General features: G+C 34.8%; 1 protein-coding gene across 1 annotated transcript; it reads right to left on the bottom strand.

Moving 5' to 3' along the window:
* Positions 1-4,308: 4,308 nt before the first annotated feature.
* LOC129002333 (uncharacterized) lies at positions 4,309-17,891 on the bottom strand. Its single transcript, XM_054430051.1, has 7 exons — positions 17,721-17,891; positions 15,838-15,970; positions 14,310-14,520; positions 12,703-13,516; positions 8,715-8,750; positions 7,636-7,750; positions 4,309-5,067 (listed from the first exon to the last, which is right to left on the bottom strand). The coding sequence occupies exons 1-7, from the start codon at positions 17,776-17,778 to the stop codon at positions 4,458-4,460; spliced, it is 1,977 nt and encodes a 658-aa protein (XP_054286026.1). The 5' UTR covers positions 17,779-17,891; the 3' UTR covers positions 4,309-4,457.
* Between the last annotated feature and the right edge of the window lie 1,025 nt (positions 17,892-18,916).

Below are 18,916 nucleotides of genomic sequence, written 5' to 3'. Positions count from 1 at the left end.
AATAATCTTGCTCAATATGGGAACAATCGCTACTGGCCTATAGTTCTCTGGTTGGTTTACATCGCCCTTCTTATAAACAGGTATTACTTTGGTAGCTTTCAAGCAATCAGGAAAACATCCAGTGGCAAGAATTGAATTTACGATAAAAGTCAAAGGCTGCAATATTACATCAACAATGTTCCTCAACAAAAAGTTTGACATTCCATAGACATCTTCTGAACGAGAATTGCTCAGTTTACTAACCACAGACAATATTGTTTGTTCATCAACTAGTTTTAGATTAAAATTACTATTACTAGAATCTGTTTTCCTAACACAATTCTTCAAATAATCTGAGTAGTCAAGGTTACTCACATCAAGACTATTGTTTTGCTCTGTAGAAAAATGACTAACATTAACAAAATATTCATTAAGTTGCTTAGATGTAATAGGAATTGTAACATTTGTGTTTATTTCAAGGTTCCCTTCTTTTTTAGTGACTGCCCAAGCAGCTTTACACTGGTTTTTGAAACTAGCTATAAACTTGCTGTTAGCTGCAATTTTGGCCTTGGTAATCTCTTTTCTGTACTGGTTTCTAAAATTTTTAAGACTCAATTTATCCTCTAAACTTTTAGAAATCTTCCATCTGTCATTCATAAGCAGTAGGAGTCTACGCATATTACTCAACTCAGGAGTAAACCAGTTTATTACCTTAGCCTTGCTCTTAGAACTAACAGAGATCTTAGGACAACTAATGTTTAAATAAAAAGAGAAAATATTAAAAAAGACATTTACTGAGCTATTAACTTCATTAGTGTATACTCTTCCCCACTCAGCATCCACCAGAAATTGCTTGAGACAGTTAATTTTACCCTCAGAAAGAAATCGGCATTTTTTAATTTTATTCTCACCTGATTTTTTAAAATCTTTTATACTCAGGTCAGTGCTGAAACTAAAGGTAGTCCATACACCTGCATGGTCAGATAGAATATACTGATCCAGCAATCTAACCTCCACCTGGTCAGACATGACATTAGAGGCTACAACATCAAGACATGAATTGAACCTGGTGAATTCTTCATGAACAAAATATAAATCAAAAGATCTTAAGATATAACTTAATTCTAGGGTGTCATTGTCATGGGATTTGAGAATATCAACATTCAGGTCACCTGCAAGAATTACATATCTAAAAGGCTTAGGACTAGCAGATACCAATTAAACCCCACATATGCTGCTATTTAAGAATTTTTTCTTACTCCTTGTATGCCGTCCCCCTTAAGGGATAAAAAAGTGATAATAGCTTAAAAGAGTAGACATTTATTGTTATTATTCATATACCAAGTCTAATTACTGTATCTATAATGGTAACAAATATATCACACTGTATAGTTTCTTTATGAACGAGTTTACATGTGTGTGTCCTATTTTATACCAAATTTGCTTTATTTTAGGGTAAATAATTTGTATATTTAAGTTTGCTTATACAGTATATACCAAAGGATGATTTTGTGCTTAAAAGTTTGAGAGGTTACTAAAATTAAGATGGACTAAAACAAATTTTTGAGCAATGCTCGGCCATCAGATGTAGATAGTAAATATTTAAATTATGACTGCGATTTGGTGCCTGTACAGAAGTAGTATAACATTTTATTCACTAAACATAATATTGTAATTGAAGTCTTTCAAATAAGTTGAGTATGATTCATTGTAAACTAGAGATAGTAAATTCTACACTAAAATAATTATGCTAGACATAAGGTATGTCTAATCTATAGTTGGTGCTATGTTATGTAAAAAGTCTCTTCAGGTTGATCAAATAACATAAATAGTTGAAAACATGGTTTAACATAATATCCATGTTAAAAAAATATATTAATGTTACAAATTTTAATTTATTGCTGTTCTAAAATTGTAAATGTTATAATTGGTGATGTTAAATTAGATTTTGGATAATGTCCAAAACTTGTGTTTTTTACAAAAGTTTTATCACTCTTTTTATAAGGGGTTTTATTTCAACAAATTTTTTATATTGCAAAGCTAAATAAATAAATTTAGTATCTTTCTGATGTAATTATTTACATGCTCACCCTTTTAACTTCATGATTTGAACTATTTTTTTTTAGTTAACATAATTTTTGTTCAACTTTTTCGGGTTAAATTTTTTAAAGGATCATTACATAAAAATTCATCACTTTGGCACAATGTTAACTGTTAAAAAATATTTCACTACTATATCAAAGTTGTATCTGCGGGTAAATTTAGTGTTACCGATGTTTTTGAAACAATAGTGTATGAAGACAAAAATTGTAAACATTACAGACTAAAAAATGCACTAACAGCGTTTTAAACCTAAAATTTAAACTGCGCTTAAGAAAGCATTAAGAAAAATCAGGACAAAGGACTGACAAAAACAATAATAACAAAAATCTCACACCTGTATTGTTTAGCTAGAATCTTTGAGTTTTAGATACCAAAGTCCAGTTTCTAGTCAAAGCGATCTACGAACGTTTAAAACAAAGACTTCAATAATCCTTAAAAAAAAAACACCACCAAGCAAATACAATTTTACCATTACTAACAATCTATAATATTAAAACGAAACAGTGTTTTTTTATTTCACGATTCTGAATCAACCACTCGACGGATTTTTATGATTTTTGTGTTGAAAGAAAGATAATTTTGAAAACTAGGGAATGTCGAAGCCATAATTTTAGTTTAGGGTCCCAGTTTTTTAGAAATTAAGTTTTAATTTTTAAAAAGTCTAGCAGCCGACGCTAAGATTCTAAACCAGCTTTTGGCATAAAATAATTTGCTTAACATAACAGCTGTAAACATTCAGCTTTTGTGTCACAAATTCAGCATTTGGATACAAATGTAAAGACATACTTAGGGTTGACTTATTTATACTATGTGTAGTGCTAATCATTGATACGTTCAATTCTTCTGTAAGAGGATGACAGATTAGTTAAATATACATAGTAAAATACTAGGATGTTCAAATTATTTTTTAAAGCAATCTTTGTAATCTTCGATTTGTTTTAGAGTAATATAATTTGTTTTAACTAACAGCTGGTTAAATATGAACTATGGAACTATGAGGTTATTTTATTTACTTTTATTTTGTCATTGATTATAGGAAATAAGTAAGATTACAGTAGTAGAGATAATTGGACCACAGTTTAAACCACAGTTTTAACTAAAATTAATTAAACCACAGTACAAATCGAGGCTCTGTACACGAGTCTTAATAAAAAAGGATAAATGCAAATTATTTTACTGCCCCACTTTTCAAGGAAAGATTATAAAAATAACAATGTTTACATGTTTTAATTCTTCATGGTAGCTTTTTGTTTACAATTATGTTTGTCTGATTTAACTTTGTTTGGATTAGGCCCGGAAATATTGATGTTATAAAAAGAAGATCAAGAATAATCAGGAATCACGATTTTAAATTACCACCACAACCTCAGCCAGGGGAAAAAAATAAAAAAAGATGGATGCCATAGATTTAACACAACGTCAACATTGACCTAGGATACTGCGATTAGACAAACCATCCTTTTATGAAATCGTGTCCAGTTGTGGTTACGTTTAGGGGGCGCCATATCACTTTTATTTCAACTATGAATATATTGTAGTTTAAATTAACTAATATGGGAAATTACGATGTACGTTTATTCAATGAGGGAGGGTAATTATCAAGGATAGAACTGATAACGGTATGGATAATAAACATTGACAATTACGTCATTAGCTTTACTAGCGTGTTTACTTTTTATATTCCAGTTTTTTTTCTTCAAATGAATGTTATTTGAACCAAACAGCTGTTTCAAAACAAACTGTTATTGTTTTTACTTTTCTTTGTTTACACTTATTTATTTAGCAATCAATGCAGTGAAATTGATATAAAGGATAGGTGTGACGATTAGTTTTGATGTTGGGACACCAAAGTTAAATTATGTGTACTGTGAATTTTATTGGATATTATCGTTTTATTTTAGGTCGTTTCTATTCAGACCTACTGGAAATTGTGAATAGTAGTTGTACTTTGGTGATAATAATTATGGAAGAGGCAGGTATGCTACGGAAGGTGGTATCGTCGACTAGGTCTATACACTTCTCAATTGACTATCACTCTCTCTATCGTATGCTACTTATAATCAGTGTGCGTCTGTGGGAATCGGCTGCAAATCTCACTTCAACGCTTTTCACTCGTATAACATTAAAACCAAATCAACACAATGTTGTCAAAATAAACATCAAGTAACATGACATGGCTAATGGATTTGTATTTAACGATAAAAATGTATACAAAATAAACTACAATTAATCAGTAAAATATTTTATTTTATAAATACATTGCTGCTTTGGTAAATACCAGATTAGAGTAGCAGGTCAAAAACCATATTTGCCAACACCTTTATTTATTCTAAACAAATAAGTTTTACTAAATCTAAATCCTCGACAAAATTTAATCAATCAACTGACGTTATTCCAAGCTGCTTGAGAACTTCGGGGACGTAATCATCATACTGGGCGACAAAAAAATTCAGACTGATAGGATCGCTAAGGTTGTATTTTCGGGAAAACTTCTCAACCGAAAAGTTTCGTCTTCCCCGGTAACTCGTGTCCAAAAGAGGTTCGTCAAATGTGATATTTCCGCTCTGTTTGTACAGAAGGAATACATATCGGTGTAGACCCGTTCCTTTAGGAGGTCCAGAGCCGACATACTCTGCTAGATTATCTCCGCTCGCTACGTCGTTCCCCGGGATGTTTCCTACAAGCCAGTGAAGGAACTGGGTGGAAGCATCAGGGTCGACCATGGATAGCAAGAACCAAGAGTCACGGTCCGCCCAGTAGTCGACAACTGGTGGAAGTTTCACCTGCGTCGGTGTCAGCTCATTGCCGTAGTCCACGATGTTGTTAGCGTAGGTTAGTTTCAACGCAAGGCTCCATCGCAGCCCTGTCACGACATCAGGAATGATGTTCAGAAGAGGCGCAGCTCTCCCGCAACACTCTGGGTACGTCTTTGACACATCCTCGGGGGTAACGATCCATCCTGGAGCCAGCCCGATGGACGCACACCTAGAGACAAACGGTAAAATACACTAATCTGTAGCTCTATCTTTGGTATTAGCAATCTTGATCATCTGCGGCAAGGTTGGATTACAGAACAACAAAAACCCATAGAAAACACGTTGAAAATCAATTATTAAAGTTTGTCCACTGCCAAATATACTCATATTCATGGTTTCAAAGCCACTTCAGTACAAATAACATAGAACAAACATAAAATATTAGTAAACAAAAAACACATACTCAACCTTTCAGCATTCTACATTCATTCACACAGAAATCAGATGTTTGGGGGAGCATGATGTTTCGATGTATGCTTGTATGAGGAGTTCACCAAGTGTGTTGTAAGGACTAAGGAGTGCACTCAAAAAGAAAAAGTACGATTAAGTGTAGGTGCCGCCAAATACATATCGTCCAGTACAATCAGTGGCAGCAAAATAGGTTTTTACAATGCACCTGCTACGGTGTATAGTTATACATGTAATAAGAATGCGATTACTATGTACTTGATTGTCCAAAGGGAGGAGTAGATAATGGAAGATCGCAGGGGTGCCCATCCCCCCCAAACCCAGAGGCGCAATCCCCCCCCCCAAGCCACAGGAGTAGTTCCCACAATTTATGCTGCCGTCTATTTAAACCTACCCTCCTCCCACCAATTTATCTGACAATTTTCCCTTTACCTCATAAAACGAGCATTTTAAGTATTTAGTAAACTTGAGGTACGAAAAACAAACTTGCTGATTATCAAAATTAAATGCTTAATAGGAAACGTCATTTAACAATACATCATTATATCTAATCTAACTAATGGACGAATTAGAAGTTTTTCAATTTACAATTCAGAATCTGTATTGTCAGCCAACATGTGCTCAGTATTGCAATAGACAACGTCTTCAAAATGTACAAAAATATACTCGGTGAATTACTCTACTCCAACACAGTGTGGTGTTAATTTTTACAGAGCTTAAGAATTCAAACAGCTTTAAGTGCATTAATAATACTTTGGCAAAAAGTATCTTGTTTCAAAATTATAGTCAGAGTCATGAAATGAGACAGACTTGTTGCTCGCCACTCCCAGGCTGCCTTCAACAAAAATATTGCCGGGCAAAATATCCACAATACTTTAATTACCACCAGTACAAAAGGTTTTTGTGACGAAGTGAAGTTATCTTATAATTCATTTTGATAGCCCCGGGATTGCCTTTTATGACTAATAATGGTAGAAACGCATCTTGTCAGACGATCCGTTTGTACACAAAACACGAAACGATAACAGATAGGCCTATCAATTCACGCGTGTATATTGCCGCGGGCAGGACTGGAAGTAAACTGAATCAGGTGGTGACGGAAAGACGTGGTCTCAGAATTGGCGTCTGTGTTATCAAAAGCTGATATTGGACTAATTATTGTAGGGACGGAGGAGAGTGTTGAAAATATAATGAGATTCATAATTGAGTTTTCCATTCAAAATTATTGACAATAATAACCAATTTATATGCTTGATATAAATGATGGTCTCTAAATTCTACAGTACTGCGCGAAAGGAAATTTGTTAAATACTTTGAGGTGTTTAAAATATAAATACATAAAACTAGGAACAGAAAAAAATTTTTGAGTGAAAACACTCAAATAATTATGAATCCTATTATATTTTCAACACTCTTCTCAGTCACTACAATAGTCCAATATCAGCTGTTGAAAATGCAGACGACAATCCATCAGAGACCACGTGATCGGTCCGTCATAACCTGAACCTGATTCAGATTACTTCCAGTCCTGCCGACAGAACGGCAATGTACACGCGTGAATTCAAAGGCCTGTCTGTAATAGTTTCGTGTTTGAGTTAAATGTTTGTAACGTATTCTGACGACACCTCCAGAAGTGGATCTTTTGCAAATCCTGACGATGGTGGAGTTAAAGAACCACCAAAACATATGTAGCAAGTAAAATTCGACACTGGTATATTAAGGATTGTCTGACAAAGTGCGTTTTTACCATTCTTAGAAGCAATCTTAATTACGAACGGCAAAATGTTGTTGTTGTTGATAGTTAGCTACTTAGAAACACTTTTCGGGCTACTTATACAAAATTATACATTCATTATGACAGCTAGCAAGATAATATCCCCCCCCCCAAAATCCCTTAAAATAGCCCCCCCAAAAATTCCTGTGGCGCAAACGCGCCACAGTACCCCCCCTCTGGGCACCCCTGCGGAAAGGAATTTACTGTAGCATTGACTAAAATTATTGCCTTTTAAGTTTAAACACTAAAGTTAATAATAAAAGTTAATTATCTAAAGTTATGTGAACCAGTGGTAAAGAGTGTAGTGTTTTTGGCTTCTTGGGACATCAAAATGAAAAACTTAAACCAATCCTGGCTCTTAGTCTTACCATACTACCTACAGTCTTATCTTTTTTCTATGGGAAATTCACTAAAACTACTACGTCCTGTATTCCGATTGTCAAATATTTTTCTGGTCATCTCAAAGCCAATATTAGGGGTTCTACTGTGCACTGTCTAATTAAACAATCTTGCAAAAATTAGTCCAATTTCATCAATTGGCTGCCAATCACTTACGCCTTCATGATCCATTGGTCAGTGCCAGCGCAGGCTCGGTAGACACACTTGCCAGGAACGTCGACTTTCTCCCCTACTTTGACTACGTGGTCGTCCACCATGCAGTCACCTGAAACTGTACATAACGTTTGTAAAGGGTAATATAGTTTCAAGTTTCATTGGAAATGAAGGTAATATTTAGCAAGAAAACCAAGTGGTTTGTTGAGAATTATTTTGAGAATGGATAGATTTCAGTTAGCTTACCAGAGATTATTTTAAATATTTTTGAATATTGCGACTCTGTCACACTGATTTGATTTGATTTATTGCGTATATTGATTATTGGCAAAAATAATTGAAAATATTGAATGAATGAGATCACACCTTAGTTTCTGACTTGAGTTGGTTGGTTTTTTCCAAGATCATTTATTGCCCAATGATCTAGGAAAACTGAGTCCAGTTTCGAACCGTTAAAATTATTTTGTGTTTTCTCAGGATCGAATCGGCAACTATCTGATACAGCTTCTCAGCTGTATCTAAAAGAGCTTAACCTTATCGTAATCTTTTTTCCCATACATTCTTTAATGGGATATCTACTTTAGTTCTGGAGTATCTAAAAGTTGATTTTCTTACACTAAGTGTATACTATTGTACATACACTATAAACTATAAATTATGCAGAGTGTCCGGTCTAGAGGTATCAAGAAAATAATAATTCTGTTAGTGGTTTTAATTTGGTAATTTAAACTAAAAATCATAGTACATAAATCTCAACCTAATGATTATTTTTACTAAGGTGTAAAGTAATTAAAACACAATTGTTGGCTTTGAATCCGTAAGACCAGTCTAAGTCATCCTGCTGTCACAGTTTTCATTTAGATGTACGTTTATTATATTAATGAGTATTTTAAAACTTAAAATATGGAATGGTAGCGTTTAATTTTGAGCATATTGATGTTTACTAAATAATAGTGCACTCTTGGTTGTTTTCATATATTAGCATAGTTATTTTAAAATAAAAATACATTGTTATATCAAACAAGTTAGTTGTTTCTTGATACAAATCGCCCAGAAACTCTGCTCTATGCATAAATTATTACCTGAATGTGCAGTCAAGCAAACACTGAGCAGAGAAAACAATGATGGAAGTATCCGAACCATTTTGAGTCATCAGCTGACATACAACTGGTGGGAAGACTTGAAACTCACACCAACACAGTGTAAGATATGTGATGTTCTAGCTAAAGATTTAAATATTCACACGGCCTACGCATAACAAATGAAGGCTTTTTGTTAATGTGTTGAAAGTTTGAAGTCATCTGGTGGCCTTGAGGAATATGTTTGCATCTTTGTGCTGCACACTTGCCTCAAGGAAAACAAAGTAATTTATGGAGATGATGTCATAGGAATTTCCATTGAGATTTATTAGTGAATTTTACGCTTTTGGTTGATATGACTCTGTTATTAGTCAATCATACCACTGAATAGTATTTTGGTACTTTTAAAATACATATGCAAATAAATATATAAAATGACTCTTATTAATACTTACTTTCCAGGTCCGGAAATCAGACTTCGCTTTTCCAAAAATTAGCTACCGATATGGCTTTGTCATTCGCATGTAAAAGATCATCTAATGTGCAAGACTTGTCTAGGCGTGAGCAGATCAGCAGATGGCCAGGATCCTGAACAGCACCACACGCGCACAAGATGTTTTCTTCGTCTGGTAAGAGACCCCATTTCTGCATGTTTGTCTTGCATTTTGGTACCTCGACCCTAATTCGATTTAGGGTCTTCCACACCGTGTAATGAAAGCCTCCACCAGGAGCCAGTTCCTCCCTGGCTGGTATGGGAGGGTTAGTCAACGTGGCCTCCCACCTTGCCACCCGATTGCTTGATAGTGATCCATCCAGGGCTCATGTCCGTGATAAAAAGCTCTTTCTGGACCGAAGCCGTCGCTCTGCAGGTTGGTGGTTGTGTAATGGGTGACTAGGGTCTTTCTCTTGCTTAGTCCTTTCTGCGTCGGCAGCGACATCACGTCGGATTGATGGAGGTGCGATCCCCATGATAGGATAGAGTTTGTGTACTGGGGTTAAATCTACAAAAGCGACACCCGTGATCTGTTTTCTCTCAAACCCATCCTCAATGTGCTGGGTCAGGTTTAAAACTTGGCCACAACAAGACTTGCCTGATCGAAAGCCTGCCTGTTGTGGAATGATCTTTTGTTCCAAAAAATCGCTTAATACAACAACAGGTTAATATTAATAGTATTAATAATACAACAGGTTATTTATCCTACTAATATTTTAAGTAAGAAAGTTTGGATGTATGGACGTATGGATGTATGAATGTATGTATGTATGTATGTATGGATGGATGGATGTATGTGACAAGTAAACGCAAAAAATACTAAACCGACAAGGTTGAAATTTGGTATGATGATAGCTCACATTCTCGATTAACATATAGAAATATTCTTACCTCAAAAATCCTTTCTGGCTCCACCCCATTGGCTCTGGAGTTTCTCATGTTAACCTTATGAGTATTCATATTTAAAGGAATTAAAGAATTTTGTCAGCCGTTTCAGCTGCACAAGTTGGTTCTATGATATTAAATAGCATTAAAAAGTTATAAGCCTTACCAACAAGGTGCAGCACTATTATGTTGTTTGCATTTTATGACAACAGGTAATTTGAACCAACTAGCAACAAAAAGTTGTGGTACACAATGAGAACTTTACTTTTTTCAATGGTTTAGGTGCAGTGGTAGAACATTAGGGCTATGGTAGATGTGTGCTACACTATATTTATATTGTGAATATTTAGGCATGCACTGTGGATGCGATACTCTCTGGTGTGGATTAACGTCCGCACGAGTGAGTACTACGACTATCCGCAGTACTATTGTGATAATTAGTCCAATTCGTATATACCAAGGCAAAAATGTGGTTCAGATTCCACTATAAACTGTAGGTCCCTTAGTTGCCATTAGCTGTATGGGCTATTAATTAACAGCTGTGTCTAAGGAATATGTCGTCCTTAGTCACTAACAAGACTACAAGATCGCGCCACTCATCCTACACTCATCTCCATTCATACTTGGCTTAAAATACCTACTTTGTATGGTCGCCATTTCATAGAACAGTATTAAAAGTATTAAAGTATAGGATACCGTATAAAGTAAAAGAACAAATTTTCTTAAACCCTGTCCTCTCTCATAACTGAAATGAACATTTTATACTTATATGCCAACCCCGTACAAAGGACGGGTACTCTGCTAGTAATCTATATAATTAATACGCTACATGAAACTTTGTCGGTTGAACTCCTCCGCCATTTCTTAACCGATTTTATCCATTGACGTCTCATTGGAAAGAGCGTGTCGCGTAGATTTGCAAACTGACCTTACATTTTTGAAAAAGTCCCTTGGGCTCTGCTCCAGTGGCTGTTAAAATTCCCATGTTATCCTTATGAAGAACATGATTGTTTACATTTTGATCAGCTGTATATTTTAATTGCTGTTATTTTTCATTTCAAAGTCTTTTAAACTCATCGGAAATTATAATGACTTTTATTTGTTTTTAAATAACTACTTTACTTCTTTGCAATTGCTCGATTTCGAGCAACGTGTTTACTAGTTATTAATAAATGCACGCATCTTAACTCAACACAAAATCTAATTCATGAATTTTTACAAGACAAAAACAACAGAAAACATATGATAGTAAAAATAGGTACAAATGAATTATTAACAGTCTTAGAGAAGACATAACAATATATATACTTTAGTACTGTACTTCTAACTTTCCCATTAAGTCACAATTTGGTAGTTTGAAAAAATAGGTTCAATATGACTTAAATTTTAGCTTATTTAGTACCTCGACTTAATCATGTGTAAAGAAGAATAACTGGTTCCCTAGCCAGGATCATGTGTATAAAGCCGAGTTCAAGGATAAGCTGGACCCAATTTTAAACCACCGAACATTCTAAGGGTTGAACCGGTAACAAAACAATCTCTGCCGAGATTTCAACTAAACGTTCGACAGTGTAGCTTGAAATGATTATCACTCAATATACTTTGTTTCTCAAAACTGGCCCACTCCGACCCGCGTTTTGTATGTGATGCGATAGGGGTCTGAGAGATAACTGTACCCTCTCCACCCATCATACGGGGAAATTTTCTTGGGCCCGGCCCTGAATCTACTGCTCAGACACAGCGATTAACCTTCCTTAGCAACTTTCTTGAAGACATTTTTGCTCTATACCTAACACACTTGAAACACGTCTTGACTCACAAGGGGAGTGTAATTTGACTATTCATTTAATACTATGCTTCCATAAAATAGAAAATTAATTTCAAAAGTTGTCTCTTTTAATTTACTCAGTTGCAATAAGTTAAGTGTCCTTTTAAAGTTCAATTTTGGTGCTTGAAGGATTGTTGCAGACTTTTCGTTCTAACCTATCATATGTTTCAGGTTTCATTTTGTATTTTGTATTTTCATTTTGTTCTGAGTACTTTACAGTTTCCTGTGTTATTAGGCCTATTCTTTGTGATTTTCCAGGTTTTTGAAACTGTGGTTTTTAAATCTTGTTATGTTTTAGGTACTTTCTTAGCTGGAAACAAGATCAGATCCTTGATTGTAATGAAAACTAGTTTTTTTACTAATTATGATGGGAAGTCTGTAATAATCGCTCAAACACCAATTATAGCCGAGTTTAGAATTACACATCTTTTGTCACAAACCGTCTCAAATGGTAACACATTCTACCTTTTTGTTAATAGTTCTAAAGCTTTAGCATGCAAATAACAACTATTATTATGAGTAACACAAAGAAATAGGTTTTCATCCTATAAAATAGGAATAGAAAACACTCTGATTATACAAAAGTTTTAAATATTTAATCTCAGTTCAATAATACACAACAACACAGTCAGCACAGTTCAACATACACAATCATTCGTCTTTGAATAAACAATATTTACATTTCATTTTGAGGAGCTGCTCCAAGCTGCCTTGCAGGGGTACAAGGAATTCACAGGGACTCAAGCTATTCTCCCTCACCGAGCCGATGGTTCAATGTTTTTAACCTTGTTGCTGTTTTCTTTTCTCGAACCAGTAGTTACCGGAAGAAGTAGCGCTGGGTTGTGAGTTGTAACCGTTTTGTGGTTGTTGATAGTTGTTGGGGCCAGATGGCTGGTTGGAGTAGTTAGGTTGTTGTGGTTGTTGATAGTTGTTGGGGCCGAATTGTTGACCTGGCTGGTTGGGGTAGGAAGGTCGTTCAGTTTGTTGCCAGTTGACATTAGGTTGTTGTGGTTGTTGGTTGAAACCAGTCTGTTGACCTGGTTGTTGAGTTTGTACCCAAGGTCCGAGGCCAGGTTGTTGTGGATTTGGATTTTGACCAGGTTGTTGACTGGAAGCTCCCCATGGGTTGTTACCGTAGTTTTGTTGACCCAACACATTTCCAGATGGTGAGCTAGTCCCTGAGAGCTGTTTTTGAATTTCCGGTACATAACTGTCATACATGGCCTGAAATACATTAACACTTTCGGGACGACCGAGACGATAATTTTTGGCAAACTTCTTAATGGAAAATTTTGGTCTCCACCCAACAGAGTTCTTGTTTATCCTTTGCTGATTGATATTTATTCTTCCTGGTTGCTTGTAAAGCAAGAAGAAGTATCTGTGTAGCCCAGTCCCTTGCGGGGGTCCTGCTCCAACATATTCCACGATCGTTTCTCCGGACTTGATGTTGTCTCCGGGAATGTTCGCTACCAACCAGTGCAGGAACTCTCTGTTTTGCGGATTCTGTCTGCTCGGTGCGTCCGGATCTACCATGGCAAGGAGGTAGTAGGACTTGGGATCCGCCCAGAATGTGTAGTTTACTTCTGGTTCTCCTTTAACCTGAACAGAAAAAATCAAAATTCTCAATGATTATATAGATATGTATTCGACGGAACATATTTTTATTTGTTATACAATAGCATTGAATATTGGATAGTCAAAGGTTATAGTCTACACCTGTGGTATCATAAGTTAGAGAGCCACAAATTCTTAAGGAAAGTAGTTTAAATCAGCAGTTTAAGCATGAGACGGAAGTTCATATTCATAAATATGCAACCGTAATATTTTACTCTAAAATGATCAAGCAAAACATAATATCAATTAATCAGATACATTCTACTACTTATTGGACAACTACACTAATAACTAGTTCTATTCCAAGGGAGAATCTTTTTGGACCTAGATGACATTTCATTTGGGCCGGTGTTCGACATTAACCAGACCATGGTTTTAGACCGATCACTCAAGTTTACTTTTAAAAAACGACTAAAAATACCAATGTTATTGAAACAAAAACACTCAAAAAAAGATATTATTGTTTGTATATTTCATGCTGACTACAATAAATGAAGGGTATGTGTAAAAGGGGCTTAGATTACTTGCGATTTTTTTTACTGACCACAACAACCTTACTTGTTTGACAAGGATTAAGGGCAGAGTAATGGGAGAGGGGCATGGAGGTAACACCCCACCAAACAATTGATTCCGTTATTTAATTCAGTCGTGTTTCAATAGCTCCTAAAAGCAAACAGGGTCATTTTCCAGGATTGTTAATGCTTTTTTGAAGAAAGCTAAATCATCAGCAATCTGTTAAATTTTATTTTACTTTTTGTTTGTGAGCTAGATTGTTTACCTGAGTAGGGGTCAAGGTAGTGCCAACATCAACTGTCACACCTGGACCGTAGTTGATGGTCATATACTCAGTTCCCGGTTGTGAGTCGAGCACATCCGGAACAATATCCAGTGGAGGAATCAAGTGAGCGCAACACTCTGGATACTTGGCTGTATTAGAGGTATCCTCGGTGGTTGAACCCCAGCCTGCTGGAACTCCTAGATATCCACATCTGAAAAGTAAATATCAGACTAAATAATTACTTAAATCGATCAATGGTAAAAATGGCTGCTGTTTTGGTACCAAAAGCATCAATTTGTATGCTTTCCACTAGATCAACCTTATTGCGGACCTCCTGAATGGCAATAGTCACAGAGAAGGTACGGCACAGAGGAAACACGCTTATTGGACTCTGGTATGTTTTGCGGGAAATATACTTGTGATGAGCATGGAAGAGTGTGAATGGCTCTAGACACCAGTACTAGTGCTAGACACCACGTGTACCATGGAGTGTATCATCTGTTCCTTACTCATCTGTTCCATCCCCCCCCCCCCAGGACGCTAGGCACAAGCCTGTCATTGTTTTTCACATTATTTCAGGCTAGATCTAGAGGTTGCGGCATTATCATTTAGATGAAATCCATTGGTGATTTGGCTGGATTTGAACTCGGGACCTCAGGGAGCAAAGTCCCGTGATCTAACCACTACACCAATTACATTTTACCCATTTATATTTTATATTTTATAGCTCCCCATCTGCGCCATAGAGATAGAAGTGGGAAGGAGCCAAAGAAAAGAGTGTTTCGAAAGCTGAGTAAAAGCAGTTAGGGAAAATAACTCGTTGAAACTCAATGGCAATGGGGTGAGTAATTAAAACACATTAATAATAATGCACCTTCTCTCTCTTCAGCCGTTTGAGTGTGCAGTAAATTACTTGTTTCATGCTAGTGACACATTATCAAATCCGACACCAAATTCAGATTGTGTAGTGTCAGCTGTACAACCTCCGTCTGTCTGATCCAAAAGTGTGGCCGCCTTTCGTTTTAATCTTTTTATTGTTCATTTTGTGTTGGTACGTGTGCAATGATGAAGATGTTTGTGGGATCAGTCTAATTTGATGTCGGATTGGACAATGGGACACTCGACTTATAAATGATTATGTTAATTCTATGATCAATAATCTATGATAAATTTAAGTAGCAATTGTACTTTCTTCCTATTACTAGGTATGTACCTGTATAAAACAGTGAATTTACAAGATCGAAGATATTCTAATTCTGCATTCTTACAAGCAACAAATTAATTTCATACCACAATAGTTTTAAACGATGTGTCATCATTTGGTTGCAAATATGCAATTGTTAAGTAAGAATCTAGAAATTCACTGTTAAACCGTTATAAATGAATAATTAAATTAACAAAATAACATTACTCAATATCAAGAGATAGGTAGCTTTTTGATGGTTAAAAACTGGTCTTCTATCATCTTAGTAACAAAGCCCAACCATCTCGTCCATATGTCAAAGAAATCTTTAAGTGTTCAACTTACGGTCCCGTGGTCCATTCCCCGTTGCCGATACATTTGTGCAATCTGCATTTGCCTGGTACGTCTACTTGCTGACCTAGTTTTATTTTTTCTCCACTGTCTAACGTGCAGCCTTTTGGGCGGTTCTGTTTTTGTCCTAAAGTAGAAAATAAAACAAATAGAATCTCATCTTTCCATTTTTTGGATTGCTGATATTTAATAGCCTCTCCCTTTCTCATACTACATATAATATGATGATATCCATCAGGAACATAAAAAAAGAACACCATAAAGACACATAGGTAGAGAATGGATATCAAATAAACTTCTCTTATTGATTTTTATTGTAACCTAATTGAGTGGGGCAACTTACTCTTTATGATAGATATACAATCGACATATTCAAAATTTTGTGAATTATTAACTTTTTTCATCTAATCATATTATTATTCTTTATGCCTCAGAAATGAGTTTTGAACTTTGAACAGAAAGAAAAGGCAAAGAGAAAACCGAGCAGATGAGATTAAGGAAAACCAGCTGTAATCTATAACAAAAATACTAGAACAAAGAACTCTCAACGGCCAAAGACTGATGAATCAGCATAAGGACATTACACTTTATTCTACCTTATCCTTGCAAAGACTTAAAGACTTTGTCAGAGCGTGAATATGTTAAGAAAAACCAACCTTCTGTAACGCAAGGTTGTTTCCAGAAGACGATCAAATTCATATACATTTAGTATTGGGGCATGTACCGTCAAATGCATGGTGTTATGTTTAGTTTTTCCAGTACTGGTACAAAAGTATTTTTTTTAATAAATTTAACATCTACATTTTACCACAGACAAGGAAATAAGACAAGGGAATGATATACTTCCTTATTTGTGATTTTAGGTGAAAATACTAGTATAGTCAATGCTCCTAGTAGGGCCTATGTAATGGTAGCCAAAACCTGCTTAACATTTTGGACAAATTATCCTCAAGCATAAGTTAAAAGTATATAATTTTGAAAGTTACATCCTTAATTTTCTCAAACAGTTTAAAGTTATCAAAAAAAGCTCAGTTAAGTCTAAGTTCAGTCATGAATAAATAAATGATCAACTTTAATAGGAGGTTGAACAAGTTTTTGTTGTTTGTAAGCAACATTTGTATACAATTTTTAAAGACAATAACTCTATCTTATGAAATTGTCTATTTCAATACATCTGTAATTTAAATACCAGTTTAAAATGAAGGTAATAAAGAAGAAAATTGTAAAAGACATATTCAAATTACCGAAATGTACTTAAAAATTGTAAAATCATCAGATCAGAATGTTTTATCATAGTAACACGGAAGTGAATTGTTAAAAATAAACTATAGAATTGAACAAAAACAAATTTTACACTATGGGGATATCCATACTATAGTCTATGACTCTCTTTATTGACTTCTTTATTTATCACCCTTTATTAATAATAACTTGTATACAATATTTTGCCAATATATCTCAAATATTAATTTTCAACTTGTGATGTGTTCATCCAAAATATTTTTTTTTTGTAACCATTCTTTTTTAGAATAAAACTCAATCAACATAATCCAGAAAAGGAAGGAAACCTAACTTTAAGCACCTTAAACAAATCCACCTATGCAAAGTTATAAGGAAAACTGTGATTCCACATTTTTGGGACCGGTTTAGCAAAGAAGGAAAACTCCTAAAAAAATTCAAAAAAATGTTCATATTGAACAATTTTAGGTTAAAATCAATAAGTTCTAAAACATTTAATCATTTATTACAAAAACTCACTTAAAAACCTATTTATTTATTTTAAAACAACTGAAATTTTTATTGATTGACCCACGATTTTATTGACTTGACCAACTAATCGTAATATTACAACAAACAACAAAATCTTCACCACTCACCTCTTCCACTCACTATAACAGCACAAATAACTAACACAATACACTTATCTAAATACATTGTTGAGTCTTTCACTAATAATGTCCAGAGGCTAACTGAGCGGGATGTCCAACTGAGAAGATATAAACTGGTTCGGTTGGCAACACTGTGACTGACCTAAACGTTGGCACCACTTGTGGTGGGGACAGGAAATAAACAGTTAATATTAAATGCAAACCAATTGTATGTTTCTTATGAAGCTTAATGGACTGTTAAAGATAATTGCTCTTCAAGTTTAGATCAATTATAAGAATTGATAGCTGATATCCAAGTAAAACTACTAGCCAAACCAAACCAGGAAATTTGCTTGGTAAAATAGAATGGTTTTCCCAAGCATCACTATTTTCCCTATCACGATAACTGACCAGGTCACTAACCTTGACCTCTAGTTGTTTTTGATTAAGTTTCTTTGGTGGATTCAAGCTATTTCAATAATTATCAATTAAAAGTTCAAGTATTCCTTAAAGTGTTATGTCTGGTTGTTTTTGACCAGATCAATCCAGGGCAGTGGGGCTCCCACAAAGTTGTTTGATTTCTACTTTTCTGTTCAATTTTTTTACAAGTTATCATTTGCTTTGGTATTTGATCTTGTCAAAGCTTTGTAATTTATAAGTACAAACCCAAGAGAATTGTTTTACAAGCGACCCTGGAATATTATTATTTTTAAGAGGGGGGACTATATAAGCATTCAATAGAGGTATCTCTGTATTAGGTGATGTGTGGTTGTACTGTTAATTAATTGGTGTTTATTAATTTATTTCCAAACTGATTATTTAATAATATAGCTAACAAATATTTATGAAATCTGTGTGATTAGACTATTCTAAAGCTGAAAGTGTGTGTCTTAGTTTGTTAGACATAATGCAATTGCATATAATTGTAGAGGAAATAAATAAATAAGGAAAAATTTAAATTTTCACTACCTATCTAACACCTTACATTTTCTTCAGTCCATCCATAAGGATATCAAATTATGATGAGGGATTTCATGTCAACCCAAAACGGATATTTCCTCTTAAAAATCAAAGTTTGAAAATATTTATGAACATAATCCTTTCTCCATATGTACTGAAAAAGAAACCAAAGTTATACTTGGAAAAGTATTTTTCTATTGAAGCAAAAGTACTTGTTTAACCTTATGTTATTTAAATCTAATATA

The sequence above is a fragment of the Macrosteles quadrilineatus genome, unplaced genomic scaffold, assembly GCF_028750875.1.
Source record: "Macrosteles quadrilineatus isolate MER2022 unplaced genomic scaffold, UCM_ALF_1.0 Scaffold_9__3_contigs__length_116548681, whole genome shotgun sequence".
NCBI classification, from domain to species: Eukaryota; Metazoa; Arthropoda; class Insecta; order Hemiptera; family Cicadellidae; genus Macrosteles; species Macrosteles quadrilineatus.
The sequence above is the reverse complement of the archived record's forward strand: the minus strand, read 5'-3'. Positions and strand labels throughout refer to the sequence as shown.